The sequence below is a fragment of the Sebastes umbrosus genome, chromosome 21 (assembly GCF_015220745.1).
Source record: "Sebastes umbrosus isolate fSebUmb1 chromosome 21, fSebUmb1.pri, whole genome shotgun sequence".
Classification (NCBI taxonomy): Eukaryota; Metazoa; Chordata; class Actinopteri; order Perciformes; family Sebastidae; genus Sebastes; species Sebastes umbrosus.
In genome coordinates, this window is record NC_051289.1 from 11,620,762 (window position 1) to 11,646,731 (window position 25,970).

General features: G+C 39.6%; 1 protein-coding gene across 5 annotated transcripts in view; it reads right to left on the reverse strand.

The window, feature by feature from the left end:
* The window catches only part of LOC119480276, a 117,857-nt gene that overhangs the window by 60,561 nt on the left and 31,326 nt on the right, over window positions 1-25,970 (reverse strand). For 2 of the 5 annotated variants that reach the window (XM_037756402.1, XM_037756398.1), the window contains exons 3-6: window positions 25,334-25,459; window positions 22,694-22,867; window positions 18,946-19,023; window positions 10,812-10,876 (exon numbers count right to left, since the gene is read on the reverse strand). In XM_037756402.1, coding sequence (XP_037612330.1) covers window positions 10,812-10,876; window positions 18,946-19,023; window positions 22,694-22,867; window positions 25,334-25,459 — 443 coding nt within the window. Of the gene's footprint in view, window positions 1,230-1,642; window positions 1,679-10,811; window positions 10,877-18,945; window positions 19,024-22,693; window positions 22,868-25,333; window positions 25,460-25,970 lie in introns of all 5 variants that reach the window. The other 3 variants (XM_037756399.1, XM_037756403.1, XM_037756400.1) reach the window with 3 other exon arrangements.

Consider the following 25,970-nt stretch of genomic DNA (forward strand, 5'->3'; position numbering starts at 1 on the left):
TGATATGGGACCTTTAAATAGATGGACACCACCCAGGAGCGTTAGTCCAACCTCACTTTCTGCTGCTTCCTTATTTATTTTGTGCGTCTTTTTCTTTCATTCACCTCAGAGACATTTGCTGTTTTGCTTATACTGGTTCAAGGCCATGAACTTTTTCTATTGAGCACGTGGAATGTCATGAACAAGGAGAAGTCAAATAGATGATGAAGTCGTTTAATCAGTCAGATATTTATGTGCTAATCCAGACACTTGTTAATAGTTGCGCACGCCTATTATACTGTGGTATAATAAAATTTCAGAAAAATTTTAGAAAACCTGATTCAAGTGTTTCAGGTGTTTCGGTGTGTCTTTTTGTAATTTATTAATTTGGATTATTTATATTGGATATTTTTTGCTTGCATTGCACATTGTAGTCTTTTTTTTCTTTTAGTTTGCGTTTTATTTTTTCTTCTCACACAAGAGGTCTTTCAAATGAATCGCGTTGTCAGGTCAAGATGTGGATTATTTGTAGATACTTCAGTTATTATTATATGAGCGAAGAGGGTCATTTGTATGTATTTCAGTGTTGAAAAAGCTTTATTAAAATATTTTGAACAACAGAAAAAACACTTCTGATTATTCATCTGATGTGGAGTTTAGTGTCAGTGGAATCACAGTCTTTAGCTTTTTATTGTGCTTTTGATGAATACACACTGAAATCTGACATTTTTATTCAAGTGCTTATAATAAAATTAGAGCGTCCTTTCTGGGAGGTGATGTATAGCTCTTATTATGTCAGTCTCGGACTCTAGTTGTCAAGAACACTGAGATGGAATTGTTCAATAATTTTCTGCTCCATCAAAACCGATAACTTTTCTTTTTCTTGAGCCATAAGTGACGCCAGGTCTTGGGAGCAAAAGGCCAGACGTTGTGGGCGAATATCGCCTCAAGGCAAGAAATAAGATGTTTCTGCTCCTCGAAACAAAACAAAAAAAAAAACTCTGGCGACCTTTATTGTGATTATTAAAACAATTTCCACGACGGTGTTTAATAATAATTCGAAAACAAGTGTGTATATGAAAACTGTCGACCGCAATACCTGGCTGCACGTAATGAAACACGTCGTTAAGGCAATTAGACCTCCAGAATGTGATTAAGGGATGTAATTACGACACTGTTCATTGCCGTAATTTGGTGTCTTTAATCACAGCTGCACTCCCATCGACTCGCCCTTTGTCCTCCTCGGTCGTCTGTCCACACCAAAAACATTTTGATGAAAAGCAAAAAAGTGTGAAAAATATTAGAAATATATGATATAATCCCAATTCTAAAAGCAGCCACTATGCATGGATATTAATCTTCAAAATGTACACTGTAAACAATTGCTGTTAATTTACAGCAAGATTTCAACAGTTTTAACCTGTTATTGCTAAAAACAGTGCTTTACTGTTAATACAAAAGAAAACCTGTTAAATTATTTTTAACTGAACTATAATGCATTCTTAAAAAACAGCACTTTACTGCTGATCAGCTGTCTAAAGTATCATCAGTAAAAGTTTCATGCAGTATTTCTTTAATTCTGGGACCTGATCTGCTCATGTGAGGCTTGTACATTGTACATGATTGTAAAATCAGTGAATTAGCTTTATTGTTCTTCACTCACATGTTGTTCTGGTTTGCATTCTGTGCTTGTAGCCAGCTATAGACAGACATTTTGGGAAAAGTGTCAACAAGTCTATTATAGCCCATTTCCTAACAAGTGCCTTTAATTGTATTTAGTGTGACTATTCCTATGTCTGTAACCTGCTAAGTCTATTCATTTAGGCAAAAAATAATGTTTATTAAAATGTATGTAAAAAATAAAACCTAAATAGTGCATTAAAACAAATCAGTAAGATAATGTTAAATAAAGGTGAAAAACAGCTATATAATGTATCTTTAAACAGTAAATTAACTGTAAAATACTGTGAAATTAATAAAAAAAAAACAGTTCAAACTGTATTTTACATTAACAGTATGAAGCTGTAAATTTCAGCGACAGTATAATGATGTTAATTTTACAGTAACATAAAGGCAACCCTGCTGCCAGTTCTTTACTGTTATTTTACTGGGAACTTCTTAACAGTGTGGACAGGAAGTGAAGTTGAATCAGAGGTGAGCACTTGAAATGCTTATAAGGCCAAACACTAGGAACATTGTCTCCAATTACGCACGAAGGCAACACCTATTAAAGCCACAATCTAAGTTGTTATTAGCAAATAAAATACCATTTTTCAACTGAAGTGCAAGTTACCAATATTTAATACTTTGTCACATAAAGTGAAGCCAGTGTGTGTGTTCTCTAAAGAACTTCAGCACCATGGAGAGAGGCAACTGATTTCAAAGGAAACATACAGAGAACTCTTTTTTTTTCTTCCTCCTCTCTCAGATTAATTCATGTACTGCTATTTATTTTCTTATTGTGGGTTTTGAACCATTACCTGTCAGACTAACAGCTTTGATAATAATGTAAGACTGACATGTAGATTCACAGCTCTAAGGCAACACATTTTAATTCAATAATACAGGATTTCTTTTTTTTACTTTAAAAAGTGGACATTTAAATAATTCTTTGTAGATGCTTGTTATACAATTTCCTGAAGGCACAAGGATTACCAGCTAATATGATATTTCCTTAATTTTCTCTTTTAGTCCTAATATAAAAAACATGAACAGTTTGTCACTTATAACTCAATAAATTAAACTACAAATATCCAAATATAATTTAAATGCTTCAAACTGACTTTAAGCTGACACAGTACATAAATAAGAACCACTAAAAAAATGAATGAAGTGCACATTAGATCAATGTTTCCTTCTAATAATTTAAACATAAATTCTTGATCTCTCTTTCTTCATAAACGTGAACAATAACGTCATTGTGTTCCCAGTTTAAAACAGTGTGTGTTTTTCGCCAGTCTCAGCTTTTGTGTCTGTATGATGAGCCACTCCGACAACAGGGTCATTACAGTGTCCCATTTAATCCCATCACACTCCTGAATGCCTTGAATCTTCACTGAACAGCTCTTAATCAAGAACGGAAATAATCAGGGGACATCAAAAACAGCTCTGGCATAAAAATCCTGTCAGCAGTTCCTGTTGGGCTTCATCTCTTTTCAGGAGATTTTTGACGTTTTGACACAGAAATACAGTTTTTTTTTCCTCCACTGCTGTTTGGTAACTGAGACTTCACCAAAAACATTAATTATGCAATATGCATTAATGCACAAATGACTGGAGCATTTAACCCATACTAATATTCACATTAGCCCAGAAGAGGAAATTCCCCAGGGGTGAGACAGAGCCATATGCGTGTGGAAAACAGCACATTCAAAGGAAAACAGACCACAGCACGAAAAAATATCAGAGAGCAACCACTAAGAGGATGACAACGTTTAGGTGAAGCACTGCCTGATTTAAGTGAGACGTTCATAAAGCGAAAGCCATCATATTCCTCTTGATTTGGGAACACTCGGTGGTGTTTCAGCCATCATTACAAGCTGGTGAAATGTCATGCACACACAAGGGCCTCTGAGATGTTATGTTGGACTGGGCAATGGTGTGGCACTCAGAAGTGTCACGGAAAGAGAAGTTTTCCTCAGTGGCCACCGACCGCAGCAGGTAGTCATATTACAACATCGTTTTTATTCATGAGCCTAATAAAGCTGGATCTGTCTTAAAGGCATTTACAGCGAGATTCAGGGCTCATGAATAAAAGCGGGAGATAAAAAAAACACCCCTTTTCATAAACCATAAAACGTCCAATTTGCCATATCAAGGGCCAGCAGGGTGCCTATTCATAACGCGGATGTGATGTCTGCTAAGGATGATAAACATGAAAGTCAAAATATACATAAGAGCGTTGGATTGAAATGTCCCCTTCGTATCAGTAACAGGCTAAACTCTGGCAGTGGATCCATCCATGCTGTGTCATACACTGGGTGTAAAGATATATGTGCTGCACCGGCTGAGGCACCAAATCAACTGCTGGGTGGTAATTCAACTTTGTCAGGCTACTGATAGCAATGCATAATGTTGTCTTTGTGTTGTGCACACAAAATGCAGGCTGATACAACTGTAACTAAAGGGGTCAATCGGCTTATGTTAAGTATATACCCATTCTTTATTTAAACTATCTAACCTCATTATGAGCTATGGGGGTGCAATGGTATTAAAAGTATTAATTTACTCCTCATAGATGGAACCTTTCCCACATTTGAGCAGTCACTTCTCTCAATTTCTTCAAGTTTGAAGTTTTATTGGATCTACAGTAAATTAAATAAAGAAACTTTTTTACTAGATCCCTCAGCTAGAGAAGCAATATTTTCAACTATTCAACTGCTGAATTCTTCATTATATATCAAAATCTGCACGGGAAATGGATTTGGGGTTTGGTACAACAGAGAAGTAGGGCTGCAAATAACAATTACTTTCATTCTTGATTAATCAATAAGTTGTACGGTCTGTAAAATATCAGAAAATCGTGAAAAATATAGATCAGTGTTTCCTGAAGCCCAAGTCGACGTCCTCAAATGTTTTGTTTTGTCCACAACTCAAAGATATTCAGTTTACTGTCATAGCGGAGTAAAGAAACCAGAAGATATTCACATTTAAGAAGCTGGAATCAGAGATTTTGACTTTTTTTTCTTAAAAAAATGACTCAAACCCATTAATCAATTATCAAAATAGTTTGCGATTCATTCAATAGTTGACAACTAAAGGTTTCATTTCAGCTCTACAGAGGAGCAAGGAGAAGAAGCTCTAGAAGGAGTACATACATTCATATTTGTACTAGACAGCCTGATGCAGTTTAAGGAACTTTATTAATTGTATTTCTCTCAAGTTAAATTTTATAAAAATGTATCTTCAAGTGTAGATCGCTCCGCACCTCCTTTGTTCAAATGTTTTGGCATCGTCTTGAATTATCCAAAAAGTGACTTAACTGAAGCCAAATATATGGCCGCAACAAGGAAATATGGTGGCTGTTTCTGAATTAAACTACGACTGGGTACTATATTGACACTCCAATGATCAACTTTATCATCATCTGTAAACACATGACATTGTACTACCTGCGTTGATCTTTCAAGCAACTCCCCCCACTCCTCCTTTATCTGGTTTTAGTTTGCTTTTGCACTTGTCAACTCTGTATCTCCCCCTGTGTTTTGTTATGCTTGAGTGATTTTCTCAAAGAGAGTGTGTTTAGAGATACACGGCTGTAACTTACAGAAATCTGACAGTATGACCTAAACGGCTAAAGATTTCTCTGAACTTTATTTTATGACATTTGAACTACTTATCCAGAGTAGAACTGCAGCGATTAATCGATTAGTTGTCAACTATTAAATTAATCGCTGACTATTTTGATAATTGATTAATCGTTTTGAGTAATTTTTTATGAAAAAAAAGGCAAAATGATGTGATTCCAGCTTCTTAAATGTGAATATTTTCTGGTTTCTTTACTCCTCTATGACAGTAAACTGAATGTCTTTGAGTTGTGGACAAAACAAGACATTTGAGGACGTAATTTTGGGCTTTCGGAAACACTGATCGACATTTTTCACCACTTTCTGACATGTTATAGACAAGTAATATAATAGTCAAGAAAATAATGAGAGATTAATCAACAATGAAAGTAGTCGTTAGTTGCAGCCATAATCCACATTTTATTAAGTTCTTTCAGGACAATTTTCTTGAAATACTAACAACACTTAAATGAAAGTTCCTGTACATCTCTAACTGTATGTTTTCCTGCATGCCTACTGAGCTCCTAATTCATTATAGTGGGGATGTTTTTTTCTCTGAGGCAGCCCTGAGGTCAGGTAAACATATGGTGGGGTGTTTATCTCTGAAAGCTCTAACAGGGTACAATAAATGACGTAGTAATGTGTGATTATCCTCTCATCTGGAATACAATTGTTGAGTAACATCTCTAATATTCCAACTGCTTCCATATTAATCAGATTACAGTCCCAATCCCCTAATCCCTGTTTACCGACGGCTCTGTTTTTGCGCCGTAATCTGATGTTCTTTTATTCCGCTGGGGATTAAAACGTGTCGTGGCAGAGCGCAGTAATTTGTGGTGTTGTTTTGGACGGAGCGGGGCTCTGTCGCCGTACAGGTTGTTTTCCAAAACAACAATTCACTCTGGGTTTGAGCAAACAAAAACAGGTGCAATGGAGTAAAGCGCTTTCGCTGTGCAAACATTTGCACCGAGTAAATCAAATTATGAATGCTGTCGAGAGATTTGATTTGTAGACATTTTATGGTGCTGTTGCTTAAAAGAAACTTTGAGCTCTGCTGTTTTTTATCCGGTTTCTCAAATTGGAAGTTTTGCCCTAAACACTGTGATCCAAATAAATATATAAATTTGAATACAAAATGAACTAATTTTTCTCTTGGTTTATTAAAGTAACTGTTGGGTATTTTAAAAGTCTATTATAGGGGTATAAGAAAATATCGATAAAATCAAGTACCGCAATATGTTTTATGATACTGTATCGATTCTCAATAACACTTGATTTTTAATTAATACTTTACATGCAAAGATTAACTTAGTCAATACTTTATTTCATTTGCAAAGAGATGTGTCCTCTCAGTAGTGCTATGATGTTGAATATTATAGGGACTGTGATAAATGCAAATGCAGATCCCACTGTTCTGATCAAATAAAAAAGTATTTTTTTACTCAGATTTTATGCATATAGTGGAGTTTTCTTTATATTGTGACAGTTTTCTTAAAATTTGATTTAAAAAAAAAAATTGCAATATATGGTCTTGCTTACAGTATCACAATTTATTGTAATATACTGAATCATAACCCCTGTATCATGATATCTATTGCATCGCCCTAGTCTTGCCATTTCACATACCATGGTTGTGTTGTACTCAAGACTCCCCAGACAGCTGTGAACTTTCCATTTCTGTGACCTTAACATTCAGATAATGTGCCACTGTTTGATTAGAGTGGATGTAGAGCTCACAGTGACCCAGCAGCCTCCCTGGATCATGTGAACTGGCAAAACCAGCATGATACTCAGCAGACACACTGCCACAAACTAAGCTTTAAGAAAAGGTAACGAACAACATGATTTTGGGCTTGCTGGAATCTCTGTCACTGGTCTATATGTGTGTCTGTGTGTTCTTGTGTAGTTTGTGTGACAGACAGGGATCACTTGTCCTGATCAACATGCAGATCCCGACCCTCTCAGGGTTCATTAAAGCCAAGGCGAGGTGGATTTCATCTCCACTCTCTGATATTCATTAACTTACTCTGGCTTCCAGATTGAAATAAAGACATGAGGATGACACAATAACGGTGTGGATCGCTCACTGCTCAGTTCATATACACACACACTTTCTCTTTGTTTCCCCTCACACACACACAGATCGCAAGACAAATGAAAGGCTTGACCAACAGAGAGCTGTGGTTAAAGCTATAAAGAAGTCTAATACAGCCTGAATTGTGTGTTCTGACACTGACAGCGACTTGTTTACGTGTTGTTCAAACAACTATTCATTTCCTGATTGCTGGACAGGTTTCTGATTAATCTGAAGATTAAGACGCACTAGGAGGTTAACTAAACAAAGGCATAAAAAAAAGAGATAAAAACAATCCGACTGGTTTTGAGGTTATTTACTGAATTACAATCAATCCCGTCCTTTCTAGGAATGTAGAATTATAAAGTGGATTTCAATCTAAAAATGTGGAAAGAAAAAAGGCGATCAGCTTCCCTCTGCTGAAAATCTGTCATGTTACTAGAGCATGAAACCGCGGCCGTTAGTGTAACACTTGCTTGGCTGATCTTCCTGATGTGCTGAGTGCTACTCGAGGCTTCAGTGTATCTGTCTGAGCAGAGGTCTTTAACAGCCATGAATGCCAAGCATGGGGGAGGCAGGCCAGGCCAAGCGTAACCATGGCGGCCCAATGTCCTTGGCTCCTCGGCGGCCTTCACCTCACACTCCCTGCACAGTGAATTTTATGGCTAATTTCCGGCAATTTATCCTGGCACTTTCAGAAGAGAGATTCCTGCGGGAATAATGTGCATAATTTGCATAAATCATCCTGATAGAATGCATATCAGCATGTAACCCCCCCTGTCTGATGCTGCAGCGTTTACTTTGTAATCAAAACTGACTCTTTTTCACCGGCGGATGCTCAAGAGCCACGAGAAGGGGGTCTGAGTTTAGGCGAGTAATTACAAAGGAATGATACACACATACATGCACAAAAAGCTAAAAATAACCACAAATTTGGGGGAAAAAAACCTGAACGCTGATCTAAATAGAACACTTAAGTTAAGTATGCAAATATTTCTAAATATAACAAGTTTGGATCTCTAGATTTACTTGTTTTTAAAGTGTGATACTGATGCACAGAGAGAGAAATAGTCTCATCTCTGCTTCTCAAATGACATTTTTGCAGAAAGCTCACATGCTAAATCCTATTATTTCCTCTCAAACTATGTGCTCTTTTTCTCTCTGACATACTCTAGAATCAATCCGTTTAATCTGAGCCGCTAATTTCCCCTGGACATCTTTCTTTGTCCTTTGAGCCATCAACCACAGTTTGGTCCACAGGCCTGTTTTCAAAAGCTCCCTCTGTGTAAGCGACCGATTGTCTGAGGAGAAGAGACGGGGGTCAGCGCGCAGCATCCCCCCCCCTCGCTGTGATCTAATTTGACGTACAGTGAGAATGTGCATATTCTCTTGGACTGCCTTCGTTACTATAATCAGCCGCGGTCAAATCGACTTTGTTGGTCGAGGAGGTGCAAAATGAAAGAGGGAAAAACGGAGGACTGTAGAAAGATGAGGTTCTGGATTTCAGTGCATGCGGCCTGATGGAAATACTATACAACACACAAGCTGTACAAGAGGTAGTGGGTTAACTAATTCGAGCAGACACACAGACAAAGCATAGCTGCATGGAGAAGGAGCGCTGCACTCGTTACATGCATTAGATTTTGTGACTGACGGGTAAGAAGTTGAAGTGCGTTTTGGAGACGTCACCAGAGTGAGCGGTTTTGTGTTGCCACACTACCAGGTCCTTCCACTGGCCCTCATCCCAGACTCTCAAGATCTCAGATGGTATCACTGGTGACAACAGGACAGACGTCCGCTGGGTGGACGTTAATCACAATAATACAGGGCAGCCTAATCACGACTCACTGATCAAGCGCTAAATGACATGCCTGCCGTACCCACTGCAACCAGCGCGCTGCAGAGGGATTCACACACCAAGACTAGCCCTATTTTGGGGGGGGAGGGAGTGGGAGGAGGCGGACAGCGGTTATGAGGCTGGTGCACAGCCATCCAGACAATAATTACTCGATGACTGTGGTCACATTAGGGATCAGTCAAAGCAGATTAATTTCGACTGATAGCATTGGTCCCTCCTAAATGCAGATTTTCTTAATAAGAGTGAAATTGTGTCGCTGAGAGGGTTAGGGACTGGTGAGGTTTGCTATATGGGGGACTCCAATTACTTACGTAGAGAGACAATGTCTTCTTCTTTGCATGAATCAGACTCAAAATTAGCGCACAAATGTGTTTTTCAAGTAGCCTGATGTGTGCGTTTGTATGCGTAGACTGTATGCACAAGCACAAATGAGGCTGTGTGTGTGTGGTAGGCCTTTCACTAAATACCCAGAGACCCCGAGAATTACCCAGAGCAGAGAGGACAGCATCTGTTTGTGTGCTTGTGCCGAGCAAACAAGGCAATTTAGAGAACACCAAGGGAGCAGCTAATAAACACAACCTTATTCCCCCTTCCTCCTACACCTGGCTCTGAATAATGCAGCGCTACAGTACGGACGCCTGTCTGTCTTTGTGTGATTGTGTGTGTGTGTATGTGTGTGATGCAATGCCAAAGCCTGGTTGACCTGACCAGGAGGGTTGCCTGTATTTTTTAGCATGTGTGCGTGTGTATATGAGTGAGTGTGTATGAGTGTCATATGTGTGTGTAACCATTCATCATTCTACAGTGAGAGGCATGCCAGTGCTGCTGGGAAATGGCAGGTCTGTGTCCCATCACACCCTGGCGTCTTTGTCTGTTCTGCCAAAACTGTGCCAAAATGTCTGCCCTGGATACCTGGCATAGAAACGGCACTTTACTGTACACAAAGGTGTATGAATACCAGGCTGGCAGAGGCTTCTCTCTCACACGGATGCTGGTCACAGTGGCCTAATAGCAAGTCGTGCTTTACTTTATTACGGGCAGATAAAATGTATGTTGGCATCTGCGTTTTTAAGATATTACACATACCATGGGAACACTATGATTTAAAAATTTGAATTTGATGCCATAACCTCTGTTTAAAAAAAAAAACAGCTCACCCTGCAACTGTTGCGGTAAACATGCATCTATCTAATGAGACCTGCAGCTTCGCTCTCCGCCGCCACTGACTCTGATATGTAGCCAAAGTGACACCCAGAGAAACCATGCATCAGACCAGACACAAAATGGCCGTCCAGTGCCAAACCCCGCCTTGGCTTTCACTTCATATCACGCCACAGGGCCTGGCTGGGGACTGACTGGCTTTACAGGGCATTTAGAGAAAAACTCAGAGCCCTCTGTCGACTACATCTGTCACTAACAGGTATGTAAAGCTTTTCATGTTCTTCTACAGCACTTTTAACTGCACACATGCTTTAAAAACACAATCTCAGATGTGTAATTTGTGTTTTTAGATATAATCTGTTTGATCAAAGTTCACAGAGCGAAGTCAAATCCACTCCAGTTTGCCCTTCAACTACAATGACTTCAATGTCTCCTCACCCCTCATGTCACATACCTGGCAGGCTCAGAAAAAGGGCCAAGTTCTTCTATCAGCCTTTGAGACTTCCAGCCAAGAACATCCTGAAATAAAAGAGTGGGAGAAAATAAGTGCAAAAGGGGAGATTATTCTGAGTTATTACATTGATTAGATTTCCAGAATGCTAATTAAAAGATGTTAGGACACGGGCCCAGCCAAGGATCAGTGGGCGCTAATGAGGACCAATAGGCCTCTGTAATCTGTGCTGTAATGAGAGTGGTTTAAATGTTAAGTTTGCAGGGAGAAGAATGGAGAGGTGGATGAACGAACAGAGCTTAGTTAGAGTGGCAATCCTGGAAAACCAATCCCATACCATCATTATAACCAGTAATGGCGAGGCTTCACAGCCTCAGCGAAAAGATAGAAATAAAAATAAAGATGAGTGAAAAGCAGAGAGAAATTCAATTATACTAAAGGGTTTCTGCACAATAAAAACATTTTATTATAAGACAATTAACAAGATGGTTTAATGGCTGAAGGTCACATACCCCCTTGTCTTGTATTACGATAAGGCCTTTGTAAAGTTACAGGGCAGTATCATTTAATGGGGAACCAGTTATCCCGACTTGCTGCTCCTTCTCTTGCTGCTCCCTCAGGATTTACTATTTCCACACTTTCCATGTTCCAAATAAAAGAGTGTAATATTGTGCTGAAATATGTGTCAGCGTACAGTATGTATGCTCCTATCAAACTGTTCTGATTTTGGATACTATTGAGCTGTGCTGCAACTTATGATTAGTTTCATTATTGATTAATCATTGTGTCAGAAAATAACAAAAAATAAGAATCATAAGTTCCCAGAACCGAAAGTGAATTACTCAAATTGCTTGTTTTATCCGACCAACATCCCAAAACTCAAAAGATATTGAGTTTATTCTCATATATGAAAAAGCAAAGCTTGAAAAATTTGTATCAATCGATTATCATAATAGTTGCTGATTCATTTTCTGTCAATGAACTAATAAATTAGTCGACTACAGTGATAGTTTCAGCTGCATTCACTGGTTAGACAACCAACAAAACAAAAAAAGGAGGAACGACAATAAACAAGGTTGGAAAGGAGGAATCAATCTGCAGCAAAAGGAAACGGCAGAATAATACAAACCAGACGGTTAAGAAGTCAACTGACATTAGAAAGGTCGTTACTTATTCAGTGGATGGTCGTTATTAGTAAATGAGTCTTACTGACAGGTGCACCCCACTCATTTACAAATTAGAGCATATCACTATAATCAGCCTGCTAATTTATCACAAATAATGAGTTGTGTTGAAAACAGGCTGGTAAATACTCAGGGAGAATATCACCCTAATGGCTCACTGTTTATGGCTTCTGGTGCGCATGTTGGAGTGGGTTCAAACAAACATGATCTTATTATCTGTATATTCACACTGCGGACACATCCCTAGAATATATTACCTAGTTGGCTTTCTTGCCTCGTGCTAACAAGACCAAGAGTCTACGGGCGTGCTAGCAGCTCTGTGAGGCTGAACAGTGGTTCTTTGAGCTAAATGCTAACATCAGCATCTACTGATGAAAAGTTAAGGGCTCATCAAAGTTATTATCCATCCTCTGGGGAATACAGATGTCTGTACATAATTTCATGGGCGGCTGCAACACAGGAGGTAGAGCGGGTCGTCCACTAATCGGAAGATTGGCGGTTCGATCCGTGGCTCCTCCAGACCGCATATGGAAGTGTCCTTGGGCAAGATACTGAACCCCAAATTGCTCCTGATTCTGTGCCATCGGCGTGTGTGAATGAGCATTTAGATTAGATCCTGATGGGCAGGTTAGCTCTAGGGGTGGGAGGGAAAAAAATCAATACAGCATAGTATCGTGATATTTTGCAATATTGTATCGATACACAAACATCAAGTATTGATCTTTTTTTATATAGATTATTAATATTGCAAATACAAATTAAATTTTTTGTTGTATTATTCAGTCCACTAGATGGTGCTGAGTTTTTTTTCTGGTGCGGTCATGGGTAAAGTCAGATAGGCAGGAAGTTAGTCAAAACAAAGATGGAGACATCGGAGAGAGAGAAATCAGAATTGTGCCGTCCGCGTTTAAATTAAACGTAAGGATATGACACATGCGATTTGCGAGGAGTAGCGTATGAAAACAAAACTCCATGGGAATAAGTGAGGGCGTACCTCACACTCCACCATCCAGAGATAGCGTTAACTGTTGACGGTCAAGCAAACGTTAAATCAGCTCCACCGAAAAATCAGCAAACACTGAACACACTTAGCTTGACAAAGCTGCCTTCCAAATCTGAGCGAGCTAAGAAAATAACAGTCCATCACTTACTTCATGTGCAAAGACCTGCATACATACAACGTTGTGGAAAACGAAGGCATTTGTTACATACATCGCAATATATCTTATCGCAGAAAGATTGTATTGTGACTTAAGTATCATGATAATATCGTATCGTGGGGCCTCTGATGATTCCCACTCCTAGTTGGCACCTTGCATGGCAGCCTCTACCATCAGTGTGTGTGAATGGGTGAATGTTTACATGTAATGTAAAGCACTTTGAGTGGTTGGAAAACTAGAAAGGTGCTTTATAAATACAAGTCCATTTATCATTTACCATGGCAATCCATCAAATAGTTACAGAGATCTTTCAGTCTGGACCAAAGTGCTGGACAGACCAACCGACTGAAAGAAGGACAGACAGACGTGACATCACTAAAATCATTACAATAAACATGTGCAAAAGTACTAATAAGGTCTAACTTTTGAGTGTCGGTTCTCGTGGTTAGAGCTTCAATCAGCATGTCAACTATATTTACAGGCGATGACACATGGCATCATGAGGCACCAGGTATGAGAGCGTTGTGTGTTTAACCGAGCTTAGGGCTTAACATCCAACAAACGTTATGGTGCAGAAAAAAAAGGAGGCTGAAATTACAGCGGGGCTATGACAATGCTGATAGGCTATAAAACCGTGTCATTTAATGTCCCCTCTCACCCCCCCTCAGCGTGGCTCTCTGGTCTACTCCCCATTAAGCCAATTCATCACCTCTTCAGAGAAGGCCGTGAGACAGATCCAGTCGATCAGTCACTCTCTTTAGGATGTGAATGCTATTCTGATGATCAAGGATTTATGCCATATTAAACATGGAAGTGAGCGCTGAGGCCGTCTAAACAACGGCTTCGGAGAGCCGCTCAAAACAAAACAGCTCTTTATTGAAATTGTGAGTGTGAAAAGCCATGGTAATAATATCACGAATTAAGATATGAAAACACCGATGTAGCAATAATGTAAGATTTTGTCTGCCACTTGAAGCCAGTTGTTTGATATGTCACTTTTCTAACGACCTCCCGAGAGAGGACCCCACATTTGCATTTTTGGTCCGTGCTCTTGTAATGGAAAAAGGTACAGCTGAGCATATTTCACTGGGCCTGTCAAACCCACTCACGCCCCTCTGCAAAGCACTCAGGAACTTCATTCCATCGCCGCCCGTTCTCACGGCCGCGCTATGAAATTGACTATGACAAAATTAGCAAACCTAGACTGTTTGGACACATTCCCAATATAGTGGGTTTCTCTTTTTTCTCAAAATGCAATCAAGCCCTGGAACATCAAACATGAAGTCTCCTTGAAAAGTTGTTCAGTCTCTTTGGTGCAATATCCAGAGCGGCTATAGATTTATGTAATCGCGAGCTTGTTAGGGAGATTTCTCAGGCCCACTGACAGTGACGCGCACTCGGGTTTGGCAGAGGTGACATCTGGGAAGCACAATTCTGCTGCACCACCACGCAAAAGCAATTAGAGATCTATATTCCCGGACAGGTCCGGACTTCGTACTATGGTGGAGGGATGCATGCGGTTTAGTGTCTTTATTAACATGACATGCGTGTCCCTTACACCGTCTTCGAATGACAATCAAAGGGTCATAATGAAAAGGGGGGCAGCAATCAGTTAAATCATGCTCTGCGGACAAGACTGTGTTGACAAGTCGGGACATCACAATACATTTTCCAAGTGAACTGTTCTCGGGATTTGAAAAAAAAGTGTCTCAGAGGATGTATCAAACATCCCACAGGAGATTTCTAACAAACAGAAAGAAATAACACCAGTTGTCAGACGATGTTACGACTATTGTAAGCTAGCAGAGCAGGATGGTTAATTAGAAATGGTTTAGTTTCAGTTGGACGCGCTCTGCTCAAACACCCCTTACTCTTCAGCACTGAATGAATCTCTACTGGCTAAAGTAATTAGTTCAGTCTATTAATTACTATAATCACCCATTATCATGTTGGCCTTCATTTTAACATGTGTCATGCATGTAACGAGCCTGTAGCAAAGCTGGTTCTAGGGGATATTCTCTGTTTGAGTGCTAATTATTTTGTAATTAAAGGATAAGCCTGGCATTAGTCTATATTTCTTATTGTTAACAAATCCCATAAAAAAAGACCAAAGCCAACAATGTGTTAGTTCGTCTCGCAATACTTTCAACTTCCCTACCCATTCCTGTGGCGCTCAGCCTCAAGTCCATTTGTTTCTACTGAGGACGGAAATCTTAACACGGGTCATAAATATATATATCACTCGAACGAGTACATGTTCTGGGGCAGAATCACAAAAAAGCACCACTTTAAATCTTGTGTTTACCACAGATGTGCTCATAAGTTGCTTGGAAATACGTAATTCAGCATGAAAAAGCATAAAAAATGACTAATAGACTAAAGAAATCTTACTCGACTAAGACTACAACAACTAAGAGGAGGCAGCCCTAAAATGTTCAGCTGTGGATAATTACACATTAGGTGCACAAGTACTTCCGGCAGCAGGACGGTGTACTACTGAATGTGGGATAGACTCAACATAAACTACAACGTTCATCTTAATGAAGGAACATGTCACCCGGTGCAATGATGTGGCTCACTGATGTGTTTTTTTAATCATTTTTGCACTACAGTGGAGATAGATTGTTGTTGAGTTGTTTAGAGGTATCAGGCTTTGACTACACAGACAATACATGTTAGTAGGAGCCATTCATTGTTGGTTTGTTAAGAAAATTAAAATAGAAAAATCATCATCCTTTACAAAAGCACACCAATCACAAACACCACATGTCACATAATACTGTTTTTTCACACAACAGTCCTTTACGTAAATAACAAAGAAAGACTGTGGGACACAATATCAAAATGGAAATATAAGGCAGTGATCGTGCACAATATCTGCTTTAACATCTCATTTTACAATGCAAACCATGTCCCCAGCATGGAGCCGTATATGTTAGCCGTCTACGAGCTACGATGAAATAAGGATGAGGTCTGAGGAGATGGAGGTGGAGTGTGGTAAACAAGGCGGCCCTGCTCCCCAGCTGTGAAGGTGACACAGGGACGCTACACGCAGAACAAGCCCTTTTGATTAATCACAGGATATTTACTAGCTCAGATCTAATCAAGGACTGCAGGATCACAGGCTACATCATACACGGCCCAGGAATTTACACAGCAGAGTTAACCTGTCACCTGCCACTGTCCTCTTCCTTACATCTATAAACAGTGTGTGTGTGTATATATAGGTCGGCCAGCAGTTACACACCGCAGGCAGGCGCCCACAAACAGCTCCAGAAGTGATTGTTTTATTTCCGCTGAAACAATATAACCTGCAGTCAGATACTCAACACATGTCGTTTGATATAAAACCTTATGGCAGAGGGGAGAAAGAGCCATTTATCTCAAGGTGGTCGCGGTAATGGGATACAAGAACGTGAGCAGTTTTCTCACAAAGTAAACTACAGCATTGTGTGCAGTAGCCCGACCTGCCAGCCTGTAGCAGTGGGATAGTCATTTCCTGAGGAGGACATACAAGCCAAGGACTAAACCAAGATTACAAGCAAAATGGGACTAAGCAATTGTGATGTCCTGTGGCTTATATTAGGACTTTTATCATCAATTCAACACTCAGAAGAATGTTAGTTTTCAGAATGCACAGCTGGCCAATTTAAAATAAATAGAAGGAGGATTTTACAATTCCTTCTTTCCAAGAGTTTTTATGTCTCTGTGTGCAGATTGAAGGTACAGTGAATTATCAGATCAATAGTTTAGCTCTGTTTATGGATGTCTGGGGGGGATCAGTTACAGTCCTGTTACAGAAATACATTGTGGTTTTAATATTTAGTAATCCTTCGCAATTTTTCTAAACAAATGTTTATACAAGCACATACAACATTCTGATATTTTTTTTTATTTTGATATTTCAGTGAGGAGTTACTGGAGATAAAAAAGAGTGAATATAGAACATAAATTCACCAGGTGGACACAAACACGACTTTAAATATTTGTTAACGTTGCTCCGAATCTGCTGGATGTGTAAATAGGCAACAGTTCGCCATATCTAACTATAAAGCAAGGAATCCGTGTCTGTCTGTGTGTCCTTCGCATATCTCAAGAACCGCTCATCCGATCAACTTTACACTTAGCAGGTGTATTGCTGGGTACCCAAGGAAGTGCCGTGTCAAATGTGGTGCAATTTGGACATGCGACATGTTAAATATTAATACACTTTGAATGAATAAGCAAACGGCGCTCTGTGCAGCAGCGAGGGAGGAGTCGAGCCTGACGTTGGCAGTGGGAAGACCGCGCCTCATTGACTGCAGTTACTAGTTGCTAACGTTACAACTGAACTCTTTTTTACTTCCTTGGAGTCAACGAGCGATGAGCGGTTCTCGACAACGTTGCAAGGAGCACTTCCCTGGGGCCAAGCTATTGGCCCACTCTGAACGGTCACGCCCCCCGACAATGCTGCAAGTAGCAATCAGCCCGCTCCAAATGGCCACGCCCCTAATGGGCACTGCACTAGTCAACTTAAAATGGCGATTCAAAGGTTGTCAAAAGGTTAAAAAGTCAGTTATTATGTTTACAGTTTGTTTCCACTGTCCCAAGGTGGCCAAAAAATCAATCATTGCAGGTTTCATAGTAAAAGTTGCAACTCTATATACATTAATTACAATGCTTTTTTTAAGTTAAAGGTGCAGTGTGTAGGATCTGGCGGCATCTAGCGATGAGGTTGTAGATTGCAACCAACTGAAACCTCTCCCGTGTGCCAAGCGTGTTCGAAAACTACTGTGGCTGATGCGAAAATGCAAATGGCTCTATCTAGAGACAAAAAAAAAATGCATGCAGAGGTAAAAAATGCATGGATTAGTACAATTTTAATTATGTAGGAAAAAAAGCAAAATTCCTTAAAACCCAACTGTGCCTTTAGGAACGACTGACTGGTAGGATTCCTGTTGTTCAATTAGTTGTAGCCAACATATACCAATTATTACACATATTCATTTATAAAAAAGCATTTGACTGAAACTGCATGAAATAGATAAAGACGTAACCTTTAGTGTGACCTGTGTGCTGTCTGTTGTTGTTAGTACGTCTACAGGAAGAGACAGAGGCAGCGGTCGTAGTGTTTATGGAGGGGTCGGGATAAAGTGTGGCTATTGTGTCGCCTGGAAAATGTCACTCCACAGGGGGGTTTGTCTCAGTTTGAACCGGTTTAAAGAAAACCCTGACAACCACTGACACACATCAGGAAATGCATAAAGAGTGTTAAAAGGACAAAATGTGAGGCGCGTACGAGAATTTATTGTATCTATTCTTTATGCTTCCCTGATTGTTTTAAATTGCTTTTGTCCCTCATCCATACAAATGCGATGAAGCCCTCAGTGACAATTTGAGATAAAACACTTTTGTTTGTGTTGAATCACAAGTGATCTGTGGTGTTTAAGCAATTGATCACTTAGCGCTATTGAGCCAGATCTCTGCCGCATGAGCCCTGGACAAATAGTTAGTCTATTAGATGAGAGCGGTTTTGTCAGACCCCCCATCTCCCAGATATTTCCTCGGAGTGACGAGTCACATTAGACGCCAGGAGGAAGAGTAATTTCTGTGTCACATCCCTTTAGCCCGACCTCGCTGACAATCGCCAAGAAGAGGGCGTTCTCACTAAAAATTAATCACATTTGCCTTTTTAATGGCATCCCTCAACCCTCTGCCAAGAATTCACAATCATCTCGCTGCTATTGTGTTGCTCCGGCAGCTTGGTATCTCCGGCGGTGACAAAGTGATTTCAAGGAGTGTATCAATACTTACATCACCCCTCTGGCCCTCACTCTTCAGTGTTGACACTACAGCACTCGGAGCCAGGCCCAACTGGCAGAAGGCCATCCACTTTAGAGATAAACAGAGAGAGATATGCAGAGCTGGATTCAAGACTCATATACATCATGTTTTTAGATAATAAATTGTTATATAAAAAAGTGCATTTACCACTTGCCAGTGGGCAAAATGCTACCTCAGTCCCCAGCAAGAGGATTTTATCTGTCTTTGACAATTGTACTACTCTTTGTTCAAAATAAGTGAAAAGAAAGAAAATGGATTTGGTTTTTTTTCCACGCTCTATGAACTTGCATCCAAACCGTGAATCCCAAACCCGGGTATAAACTGATCCCTGACTTGTGTACAGTTACACCCCATGATCACGATATATCAATATTATATATTGTAAACATACAACAGGATAAAACAAACAATTACTTTTTGTAGCGGTCTGATCCAATAGGATAAATCATATTTGGGACATATTTTAGATGAACCACAGCGCCACAAGCCAATCGGATATGTAGTGAATACAGAGCATAGTAAATTACCCAGAGTTCCCCTCATTAGCCAGTATTTCACCCATATTACTTTGCTCAACAACATCCAAAAATAGTCCCCAAACCTTTTCATAAGTTTCTTGTTTACCCATAACCATATATGTTATCTTTTCCACTGTAAGGCAACACAACATTTCCTTAAGTCATCGGCCAATACTAGGCTTGTTCATGCTTTTCCTGGCGAGAGCTATTAAGCGCTTTGCTTGGAATACGCACATATCTTCTGTTCTGTTGTTTATGAGGATTGGTTGGGTACAAACTCAGGATAAACACTTTGGGATGAAGAGGTAAATTTACTGACACTATTTGAGATATCACCTCCTTCCAAAAAAAAATATTTTTTTCACAGACCTACAGACAATGAAACAAAGTACCTTTAGAGTTATTTTACTTGTAGCATATATCTGGATTCGTACTTTCAAACTATATCGCACACTTCTAGTTCAAACTACAGCAAAATGGATTGATTTTTGTAATGTCTTCATGCAAAACCAAATTTTAAAAGCAGTTACTATACACAAAGTTTGAACATTACATGGAGATATTCCACTACATTGTTTCACTTGACTCGTTCTAAAAGAAGTGGACTCGGGGTACAAATAACATGATTCTTGTGATGAGAAGACCTTGAACTGTCTACGTGAAGCCTCATTCTCTCAGTAAAGACACAAACGGTTTCTGCTTCCATCAAATATTCAGACAGATTCCTTGTGAGTGAGAAGCTGTGTAAAAATGACTGGGAAACAAAACACTTGTGGTAAAACGATGTTCTGAGGACATTCTGTCAGATTCCTCTCTTTTTTACAGATTTCATCACTGAGCTGCTGTGGCGTAAATGCTTTAAAACACTTTGACATAACATGCTGCGTCCAGAGACCCACTGCTCCTGAATAATGAATCTACAGTATGCTCCCAACAGCTGTCTTCTTCACAGAACTTTTTTAAGGGTTTTTGGTCACATCTCTCAAGTCCTTTTTGAGAAACCAACATACTTTGAGATAATCTACCTGGTTCTCGTCACAACAACAACTGACCATTCAGTGGAGCTTTGACTTGCAGCAGAGCACTGTGATTGGCCAAGAAGAAGAGACAAAGTCACCAGCATCCTCTATTCTGGCTGCCCCCGCTCTTCATATTTAATTCAGAGGTTGTGTATTTCTTTAAGATTGCAACATCTGTTTGCTCCCAGTGCCAGCTCCCTCTGTCAGCCACCCTCTGTTCAATAATTCCTGTCCTGACCCCTAAGAGCCCCCGACATCACAGCACCGGCTGCTGTTCAAACTTCACCAAGACCTGACACAAAGGGACAGGTGCCTGCTACCAAATCATCTGGCTTACAAACCTGCATCACCTACATCGGTGGTTGTCTTGTTGTTGGGATAATCCAAGTGAACCCTTTCTGTCTTCATAAAATAACTGATTGGGATATGGATGGGGTCCATCCATCACGTTTAATGATTTAAATTCTCCGACAACAGCTGACATTAACATGTCATTGCATATATCTCCAACATGTTTGTATGTCACGTACAGGGGCTGGACAAAATTTCGTAATACACTTTATGGAAATGGACTTTCCATGTCTGTTCAAAATGTACCTTAAAGGGAGATTTATCAAGTATTTAATACTCTTATCAACATGGGAGTGGGCAGATATGCATGCGTTATGCAAATGTATGTATATATGTTTTATTGGAAATCAATTAACAACACAAAACAATGACAAATATTGTCCAGAAACCCTCACAGGTACTGCATTTAGCATAAAAAGCATAATAATATATAAATCATAGCATGGCAAACTGCAGCCCAACAGGCAACAACAGCTGTCAGTGTGTCAGTGTGCTGACTTGACTATGTCTTGCCCCAAACTGCATGTGATTATCATAAAGTGGGCATGTCTGTAAAGGGAAGACTCGTGGGTACCCATAGAACCCATTTTCATTCACATATCTTGAGGTCAGAGGTCAAGGGAACCCTTTGAAAATGGCCATGCCAGTCTCGCCAAAATTTAGCGCAAGTTTGGAGCGTTATTTAACCTCCTTCACGACAAGCTACATGGTAGCTGACATGGTTGGTACCAATGGGTTCCTTAGGTTTTCTACTTTCATATGATGCCAGTATGTTCACTCTAGTTTTAAAACTGAGCTCGCTACAACCTAAAAAGCATAAGTTGCGTTAATGCGTTAAAGAAATTAGTGGCGTTAAAACGACTTTGCGTTAACGCGTTATTTATCGCATTAACTTTGACAGGACTAGTTAGTTTTCAATAAAACAACAGCACCTGAGCTCAAACTGTAGGGGTATCATTTCAAAAAATATTCAATGTGTTAAGGAGGAAATCATTACAACATATGCAGAAATGGTGTGCAACTAATATGGCCTGCCTTTGGAGAAGTGTTTGCAATTTTGATTTAGTTTATTTGGCCATTTTAAGTCTTAAAGGATAATATTATACTACTATTATACTACTATTATAATATAATACTACAAATGGATCTGACTTGCCTACCCTGTCAGTGACTCTCAGCCCTACTGAGGATGTTAAAATAGGTCACAAATGAATAATTTCTTTTTTTTTCTTCTTTTTTAAAAAAAAAAAAGCTATTAATTTCATAAAATAGCTATACACTGTACTTTTAAGCAAATGTTAACCAAACAGGAGGAAATAGTGTAGTTGTTGGGAACTATTTTTAGCTGAGGATTAATACACATTTGGTGCACTAGTGAGTATTTATGGCAGCAGGACGGTGTACGTGAGATTGAGTCAAAATAAACCACAGTGTCATATCATCCAGTGCAACAGTATGGCTTATTTACTGTATGTGTGTTTTCATTATGTGTGTCATTTTTGGACAACAACAGAGCTATAATAATGATAACATTAAAGAAACTGGCAGTCTTATCATTTCATAATGCTATTTACCTGATTTTCATGTTGAAGTTTGATGATGTTTGTGATTATTAATATTTGTATGATTGGACAAAACAATAGGTCTAACTTCTATACCACGTGTAGAGGTTTAGTGTTGACTGACTGTGGCAGGTTTTATTTACATCAGATTTACAGCTTGTCAACACTTATGACTGATCAAAGCATTTTGTCTGGTTTTCTCAGCGTGAGCCTCGTTGTCAGAGACATTGAAGGTGGCGGGGTCTATAAACAGATGCTACCCACTGACCTTAGAAAACATGGTAGAGGGGCCAGATGTTTGGATGACCTCACAACCTTGGGACCAGCTGATGTGGCAGTGATGAAGATGGGTACTGGCAGAAGAAACTGATCTAGTGGCATCAGAGGTTCCCATTTTTCCCGCTTTTTCTGTGTTTGGTCTTAACCCCCAATCTGGGCAATCCTGGAAGGCAGGGAAAGATGGAGGACAGACGAAGGGAAATATGTAAACACAGAAGAGAAAGAGAGACAGAGAGAGGAAGGGAGGACTGGTCAGTGGTGCTGACGGTTGTCACAGATGTTGAGTTCAGCACAAAACTCTGCCAGAAGCCATCATGTCAAAGCTAAGTTAGCTGAATGAACAAGAACAACTCCAGGCCCTGCCACTTTAAATCTCGCTCAAAACTCAACAGCTGTTTCTTGAACGAATGCAGATGCAAAATAATGATAATAATGCCTACTTACAGCTCCTGCTTAGAAGTAAACAATCCTTCTTGACCACACCCTGTACACATGGCGTCTCATTAGCTCTGCTGTAGCTCTTTTGAGATTTAATTTTAGAGGCAGCAAGGGTTTTTGGCAGGCATTGTCTGAAAGAAAAAACAATTTGAGAAAAGTTTTTGTGCTCTAACAATATTGTTAGGGAGCTAAATATGCAACAATTAATGCTTTTAACCTTCAAGTGATTATTTTATTTTCCACACAACCAATAGTGGTGGGAATCACTAGAGGCCCCACGATACGATATTATCACAATACTTAAGTCACAATACGATCTTATTGCGATTTGCTATAATTGTATTGTATTGCGATAAGATATATTATTATTTATTACCTTTTTTTTCAACTGCAAATTATGCAGTTTGTCAAAATCTGTTTTATCTAATAAGCTACAGTTTTCACTCTGTTCATCTCAGAGTTTTAATTCACATATCTTGAGGTCAGAGGTCAAGGGACCCTTTTGAAAAATGGCCATGCTAGTTTTTCTTCGCCAAGATTTTGCGCAACTTTGGAGCGTTATTTAAGCTAACATGACATCCTAACAATTCCTTAGGTTTTCTAGTTTCATATGATACCGGTATATTCACTTTATCTTTTAGTCTGAGCCCACTACACCCTCTGAAAGATAGAATAGCTGTCAGGATGGTTAAGAGGTTGTAAGTTTATATAATAAAAGATCCATACTTGATGTATCAATAATGCCACGCAAAAAATTGCGATACTATGCTGTGTCGATTTTTTCCCCCACCCCTAACAACCAACCAGTTTACATAGTTGTCAGAAACGAGCAAAGCATCATTGTAATATGCATCTACAGTGTTGCTTCAACATCATTTCTCCTCAAATCAACGCCTGCGCTTGTCTATTCTGGCATCTGAAATTCTTAACATTTTGACTGGGTGCATCTTGGCTCCGAGCATCTTCACTCAGCTCAGAGAATGTCTTTGTGCCAAGGCCACAGCCTGTGGCGGTTTTCCTAGTGACAGATGAGCATGTCAACATGTTTGCGTGTGTTCGTGTGTGTATGTGTGGTGAAACAATAGGCCTTGTAAGCTGTGAACTGTGCCATTATGGACAGAAGTGCCAGGTTATCCAGTAACCAATACACCGACAAATTGATCAGACAGCAACTTGCATACAATTCAATAGATATTAACACTAAATAAAAGCAAATGCACATATGCATGTGGGCACACAGAATTAGTAATACATTGCTTCATATCTGACTTGGGTGCACACTACTTGGCCTCACACAGATGGACTGACAACGCTCACTTGCTGTTATTACTTACTGAAAAACAGTTACAAACACTGCGACAATTCATATATCCCAAGACACATTCACGAGCGAATATACAAGCGAGAATATCCTTATTAGTTCATTAGAAGAACTACAACAGCTTCAAAACATTAAATGGTGAGCTGCACCGTAAGAGAACTGCGACATGTGGATCTAAATCTGTCCGTCCTGTCTCCAGGCCTGTTGGCAAAGGGCAGCTCAGCTGTAGCAGGCAGATTGTGTGAACAGCAGAATACGAACATCTCTCCACAGGCCATACCAAGGTGTCTAATCCAGGAAACACTGTGAACATACACCCTGTGGGCTCCCACAGTGCACTGCATAGCCCACATCCCAGCGCACACCGCAACAAATCTTCCATCTTAACAAGCCAGACTGTCTATTGTTGAGTCATAAAACCTTAAATTCCTAAAATACCTAAACAATATGCTAAAAGGATAAGATTATTTCATTTGTTTGCGATACAAACCACTTTGTTTCAAGACTTTTTGAAGGCTGAATCTGAGACCAAATGACTTTTAAGATGGGTGATTTTGGCACCAAAAAAAACATTTTATTTGCATGACATAAACCTCAAGATTGGTTTGCTTCTTTCTTTGATAAATATTGTGTGAGTTGGTGAGATTTGTTAATTAGTATGCAAATATTAGCAACCAAAGTCAACGAATCTGCAAAATCCAACCCCAGCGATTACTAATGATATGCTCACATCTTTTATCTTTCAGAGGATTTTTGCACATCTAGAGAGGTGAATGTTTGTGATATTTTTGTGGAGATTTATAAAAAAAAAAGAAAAATCAACTGTGATAAATTTATAGATATTTCATTTACACATTTTCGGCACTTTACCTGAAGAAATATTGCCAGCTCGCCTAGCAGTGCGTCTGCTGTCCAGCACCTGTCATAACGGCTGAGTGTCACCCACGTCATAGGGTGTCGCGAAATGACAGCTCCCAATGTCTGCAAAGATGAAGCCTGGGGAGGAAAAAAAAAACAGGACGGATCGAAATTTCATACTACCAAGTATATCAAAGTGACTCCTGTCAGCATTGCATCAAAGCGGAGGAAAAGGAACTGTTCATTTTTACAGCTGAGAATTGGACGGCAGAGGGGGTTTTCTGGGGAAACGGGCTGGGAAGGTGAGCGGCGTAAATTATGTTGGATGACTTACAGGAAAAATGATGACAATGAAAAGCACCTTGTCAACCATCACCCATTTGGATTTATGACAGCAGAGTCAAAATAAGGCTGTGACGGAGGGTGAACGTTGAAGGGAGACTTTTGAGACCAAGAGTCAGTCATTTTCAGACATCTAGTTTCTTTATGTCAACGTCCATGTGAACCTCATGTGACACTGTTACTGTTGTCAGTGTAGCCTGCATGGTGCAACACAGTGGTAACCTGTGATTTCATCTTACATCTTTTAAGGAAATTAAATTCATCATTTGCTTTTTGAGTTTTTTTGCGGGACGTAGCCAACAGTGGT